The sequence below is a fragment of the Giraffa tippelskirchi genome, chromosome X (genome assembly GCF_054371585.1).
Source record: "Giraffa tippelskirchi isolate mGirTip1 chromosome X, T2T-mGirTip1v1.2.pri, whole genome shotgun sequence".
Taxonomy (NCBI): Eukaryota; Metazoa; Chordata; class Mammalia; order Artiodactyla; family Giraffidae; genus Giraffa; species Giraffa tippelskirchi.
Genome location: NC_137289.1, coordinates 98,103,755 through 98,110,023, shown reverse-complemented (window position 1 = coordinate 98,110,023; position 6,269 = coordinate 98,103,755). Strand labels below are relative to the sequence as shown.

General features: G+C 43.6%; 1 protein-coding gene across 1 annotated transcript; it reads left to right on the top strand.

Annotated features, from left to right (window-relative positions):
- The first annotated feature begins 870 nt into the window (after positions 1-870).
- Positions 871-3,407, top strand: GSPT2 (G1 to S phase transition 2). The gene is made up of 2 exons (XM_081563800.1): positions 871-966; positions 1,075-3,407. The coding sequence occupies exon 2, from the start codon at positions 1,086-1,088 to the stop codon at positions 2,982-2,984; it is 1,899 nt and encodes a 632-aa protein (XP_081419926.1). The 5' UTR covers positions 871-966; positions 1,075-1,085; the 3' UTR covers positions 2,985-3,407.
- The last annotated feature ends 2,862 nt before the right edge of the window (positions 3,408-6,269 follow it).

Below are 6,269 nucleotides of genomic sequence, written 5' to 3'. Positions count from 1 at the left end.
AGGTTCCAATATGACACTGATTCTTTCTTAAGATCAAACCCAGTATCAGCAGTAAGAAGGTTCTAGGCCCCCAGAATTAGAGGGAAGCCTAATTCTGTGGACCTCGGCTGTACTCCAGGGAAGTAAGTGAGGAAGGTACACCAGAATACAGTTGATTAGAAGAATACAAGAGATCTGAGTCCCGTACCTGTCTATCTGACCCACCACATCACAGGCTAGCCATTGTCCAGGCACCTGCACAAATGCTATAGGTTGCGCAGCTAGACTGGGACAAGGGTCTCATCGGGAATTTCTTCCAAGCAGACACAGCCCAAGTGCTTTACATGAAAATAGGTTATAAGCCCACCTTTACACCGTGAAAGCCATCAGCCAAAGTTACAGGCTTATTTATTGGGGGGCGGGGGCGGGGGCGGTGGGAGGGGGAGGAGCGCACTGGAAAGGGTTCCAAATTAATGTCTGATCTAAAGTCGCATTTCCAAGGTTCAGCTTCACCTTCCTCTATTTCAAGAGCACCTCCCTAATCACTAATTTCTTCTTTCAGTTGCTGGGTAAACCTTTAACCCCTATCCTACCTCCATTTGTTCAATAGGAATGTTCATTTTCACTAGAATCTGAGTAGAATTGCAAATCAGGTGTGCCTGTCGAGGTTTAATCATTACATTGTGGTCAAATCGCTCTCCCAGAGCGCGTATACAAAAATGAATGGAAATTTTCGTTAAAAAAAAAAAAATAGGCTTTTGGACCTCAGCCAGGACTAAGGATGCGGGAGGCTGAGCATACGGATGGCAGCTAGGGGTCAATCCCCGCCCGGCACCGGGTCGGCCGTGGAGGAGTCGGAAGTGGTCGGGGTTTGGGGGAGGAGATCCGCTCACACACAACAGGAGAGGCAGCGCCGCCATATCTGCTGCCGCCGCCGCAGTTGCGAATGCAGTGTTGGCACCCGGCTGCCTCCACGCTGCCGCTAAGGTTCGTGTCGCTTCCCCATCCCGACTCCCCACTCTTGCAGCCTCACCCCCGGCGGCACTGCCGGCTCTTTCTGCCCCATTAAACCCGTTCCCTCCCCGCATCTATCAGGGCTGAAGACGATGGATCTGGGCAGCAGCAGCAGCAGCGACTCGGCTCCCGACTGCTGGGACCAGGTGGACATGGAAGCACTGGGTTTGGCCCCGAGCGGGGACCGAGCCTCCTCGGCGTCGGCGGCGGCCGCCGCCGAGGTCCAACATGAGCCCCTCAGCTCGGCCTTCAGCCGTCAGCTCAACATCAACGCCAAACCCTTCGTGCCTAACGTCCATGCCGCGGAGTTCGTGCCGGCCTTCCTGCGGGGCCCGAGCCAGCCGCAGACCCCCCCGAACGACGCCCCCGGCTTCTATGAAACCTGTACGGGCGCGGGCGACCCTCAAGGTAAAAGGCTGGGACGGGGGGCACCTGTGGAACATTCCAAAGAGGAACAGTTATTGTGGCGTGAAGGTTCCAATTCAGCCGTTACCATGGAACTTTCAGAACCTGTTGTAGAAAATGGAGAGGTGGAGATGGTTTTAGAAGAGTCATGGGAGCACAATAAAGAAGTAAGTGAAGCTGAGCCAGGGGGTAGTTCCTTGGGAGATTCGGGGCCCCCAGAAGAAAGTGGCCAGGAAATGATGGAGAAAGAGGAAATCAGAAAATCAAAATCTGTGGTCGTACCCTCAGGTGCTCCTAAAAAAGAACACGTAAATGTGGTATTCATTGGGCATGTCGATGCTGGGAAGTCGACCATTGGAGGACAGATCATGTTTTTGACAGGAATGGTTGACAAAAGAACACTTGAGAAATATGAAAGAGAAGCTAAAGAAAAAAACAGAGAAACTTGGTATTTGTCCTGGGCCTTAGATACAAACCAGGAAGAACGAGACAAGGGTAAAACAGTAGAAGTGGGTCGTGCCTATTTTGAAACAGAAAAGAAACATTTCACAATTTTAGATGCCCCTGGCCATAAGAGTTTTGTCCCAAATATGATCGGTGGTGCTTCTCAAGCTGATTTGGCTGTACTGGTAATCTCTGCCAGGAAAGGAGAGTTTGAGACTGGATTTGAAAAAGGTGGACAGACAAGAGAACATGCGATGTTGGCAAAAACGGCAGGGGTGAAATATTTGATAGTGCTTATTAATAAGATGGATGATCCCACAGTAAATTGGAGCAGTGAGAGATATGAAGAATGTAAAGAAAAGCTAGTGCCCTTTTTGAAAAAAGTCGGCTTTAGTCCCAAAAAGGACATTCACTTTATGCCCTGCTCAGGGCTGACCGGGGCAAATATTAAAGAACAATCAGATTTCTGCCCTTGGTACACTGGATTACCATTCATTCCATATTTGGATAATATGCCAAACTTCAACAGATCCATTGATGGACCAATTAGACTGCCAATTGTGGATAAATACAAGGATATGGGCACTGTGGTCCTGGGAAAGCTGGAATCAGGATCCATTTTTAAAGGCCAGCAGCTTGTGATGATGCCAAACAAGCACAATGTGGAAGTTCTTGGAATACTTTCTGATGATGCTGAAACTGATTATGTAGCCCCAGGTGAAAACCTTAAAATCAGACTGAAGGGAATTGAAGAAGAAGAGATTCTTCCAGGATTCATACTCTGTGATCCTACTAATCTTTGCCATTCTGGACGCACATTTGACGTTCAGATAGTGATTATTGAGCACAAGTCCATCATCTGCCCAGGTTATAATGCAGTGCTGCACATTCATACTTGTATTGAGGAAGTTGAGATAACAGCCTTAATCTCCTTGGTAGATAAAAAATCAGGAGAAAAGAGTAAGACACGGCCCCGCTTCGTGAAGCAAGATCAAGTGTGCATTGCCCGTTTAAGGACAGCAGGAACTATCTGCCTTGAGACATTCAAAGACTTTCCTCAGATGGGTCGTTTTACTTTAAGAGATGAGGGTAAGACCATTGCAATTGGCAAAGTTCTGAAACTGGTCCCAGAGAAGGACTAAGCAGTTTTCTTGATGCCCCTATACAATACTGTGAGAATTGACTATGAAAGTTCACCATCTTCTCTTATTTACTGCACATTGACAAACTTTTCTCCACATTTTGCAAAGAAAAATTTCACAGCAAAAATCCATGTTTTGTCAGCTCTCATGTTGAGATCTCAGTTATGTCACTGATGAATTATCCACAAGTTTCCTCCTCCTATTCCATTCTGCTTCCTTGAACAGAATCAGTAAAATCTTTGTAACTGATGTGGATGTAATTGTCTATAACAACAATGAAAAATTAATATTTTTAATTTTTCATTTTCCTTTAGGATACTTAGACAACCGTTGTTCCAATCAGACCAATCAGAGTGTGTCAGTGTGTGTGTACATGTTAAAGACAACTAACATGTGAATAAAATACTCCATTTGAAACTCTTATTGGTATTTGAAGTGCTTTTGAATATTTTTTTAATTTGTAATACTTCTCAGTTAGCTTTTTCACTTTCTCAAATAACTGAATACATCTTATTACCTGGGTTTTTAAAAACTATCCTGTACTCATTGCTTTAAATGAAGAATTTACAAACAATGCACAGGTTTGTGTTAAAGGTTTTAATTTTGGTGAAAAAAAATTTTAGAGCTCTTCCCAGTGAACTTTGTTTTCTGTGTTCAGGTACAGTCAATAAAGGAGCTCTTCTGCTTCCCTACTTAGGATTTGGAAAAAAAAAAAAAGCTCATGCCATCTACCAAGTCCCCAAATGTTGAACATGGCCAGATTACAAATATACCTGGGGATTCAGATAGTATGTTGACTAGACTGTTATCTCTACTCCCTGGGCTTCGCTGGTGGCTCAGACAGTAAAGAATCTGCCTGCAATGTGGGAGACCTGGGTTTGATCCCTGGGTTGGGAAGATCCCCTGGAGGAGGGCATGGCAACCCACTCTGATATTCTTGCCTGGAGAATCCCCAAGGACAGAGGAGCCTGGCAGGCCACAGTCCCTAGGGGGTCACAAAGAGTCGGACACGACTGAGTGACTAAGCACAGCTTCATCTTAACACACCTCTTTATTTTATTCACTGAGAACCTTGTGGTGTGGGGCACAACACAATAAGGGGCGTTACTGTTGAGAAGATAAATGCTTGCAATAGTAAGTCAGTCATTCACTGACAAGGGTTAGTGAGAGTCCTGAGTTTAGAAATGGGGAGACCATTCCACTCTCCCATTCTTCACTGCTTGGGGTTAGTAGGAAAGGTGAGGGGTCATTTTTACAATCAGATCACAACCCACTCTTGGGGTCAGAGATAACAGGACTTGTCCATGAAGAGTACATTGAGGAAAACACCAACTGTAGATCCTGAGGTGACTACTTTTATTGCCAGGAGAGAGGCTTTATAACCTGCGTAACTCAACAATGGCAAGAACTTTCTGTCTTGGTAAGTGGATAGTGGCCCAGTGTAAACACTACCCAGTGGTGGGCACAGCCAATTCCTCACACTCATGGGGTGGTTGAACAGGGTGGGGATTGCTGCTGGAACACCTTGGGCAATGCTCAGGACCCTTCTCCATGGTCCCTTTGTGTCCCCATGTACCTCCAGAATCAGAGATAGCCACAGGTCTTTTCAGAGCATCAGTAGCATGGCTCTGTGAAGCATCCAACCATAGATCTTCAGGACACCCACAAAGGAAAAGAGGTTTTTTATTTTGTCATATGTCAGCTGACCTAACCCACAGGGATGTGTCTCATGTTGTCTTGGACCCAGTCCTTTAATAATTAGAATATCAGTGGCAAGAGTTTCATCTTATTTTAGAGTTCATTCTTTTGCCTCTGTGCTCTGAACTTTGTACAAAATGGAGTGTTTGCTGAAAGTTTTACTGTGGCAGCCACTTTTTAAAAATCTATTTCTGATGTGCATCAATCTCACTGATTTTTATAATTTTAGTAATTTACCAATAGGATCATTGTAGATAGCATCCACTAATAGGCCAAAGCCACAAGGCAGAACAGAACTCTTTTTCTCCGTCCAATTTGGATAACCTCCCATCAAAAACTGTCTCCTAAATGTCTTTCTCATTAGCCAGTTGTATAGAAACTTCTCCACCAGGAGCTCTGAACTATATATAAAAAACAACATTCAGAAATCAGGACATAAATCTTTGGGAGTGGATTTTAGACACCAATAACTTTCATTTCAGAGATGATACAGGTGGTTGGAGACTCTTTAGGAAAATATATACACTCGTAACAGTTTTTTTCTAGCTTCATGAATAACTTTATAGTTCTTAATATTTGGTAGTGTTCTCCAATACTGCAAATTAAGGCCATTCACAAGCACAGTACTGTTTCCCCAGGGCATACAAAACAGTGTCCCTTCAGAGGTCCCCTGTTGCCTCTAATTTAGACCTATTTAACTTAACTGTGCTAAGAGCATCTCAAATTCCTGACAAGCAAGATCAATGTAGAAACTCCCCAAGTCTGGCTGCATCCTGTAAATACATCATGAACTTCCTGCTTCAGGATTTCTCAATATGTGCCTACCCATTTCACTCTTGGCAACTTTTCTGCCAAGGCTCTTCCTTTTATTCTTCTGGTCATTATAGGACAAATAGGAAATTTAGGAAAGGGGGCCAATTTATTTGGTACTTCAGCAAAGACCCATGAAAGAAAGAAAGTGGAAAGTTTGGGCTGGGCAGAAGCTAGCAGATCTCCACATTTCTCACTTTGAGCACCTTTCTCTGGTACCCAGGACAAATTGTCAGCGCTATTAATATCCACTATGGTTACTATTCCTGTCTCCAGTAGATGAATCCTTTCTCAAAACAGACACTCTTTTAACAGTACCATGATTGTGATTTACTACAATGCAAGAACCTGTTCTTTTCAAAGTTTACTTATGCACATTTTGCAGTGCAAATATTCAACTCACACACTAATTAAAATGGCCTATTTAGCGGCAGGAAAATTATTACCGTTTCATGGCCATTTAAAAGAAATTAATCCAGCAACCACAGAAATTCTGCCCAAACCTGAGCATTTGGACATGTTCACATTGATCCAATGCCTGTTTCTATGTTCAGTATGATTCTGTATTTTCTTGTAAATTTTTAAAATTTATTAATTGAAGGATCATTGCTTTACAGAATTTCATTGTTTTCTGTCAAACATCAACATGAGATTCTGTATTTTCTGTTGAGGGTATTGACATTTTTTCATTTGTCCTAGTTTTCATTTAACAATATCTACTCATGTTTGGCCACTGAGGGGAAGGAAAATTTGATCCCAGATTTCTCACTAGGGACA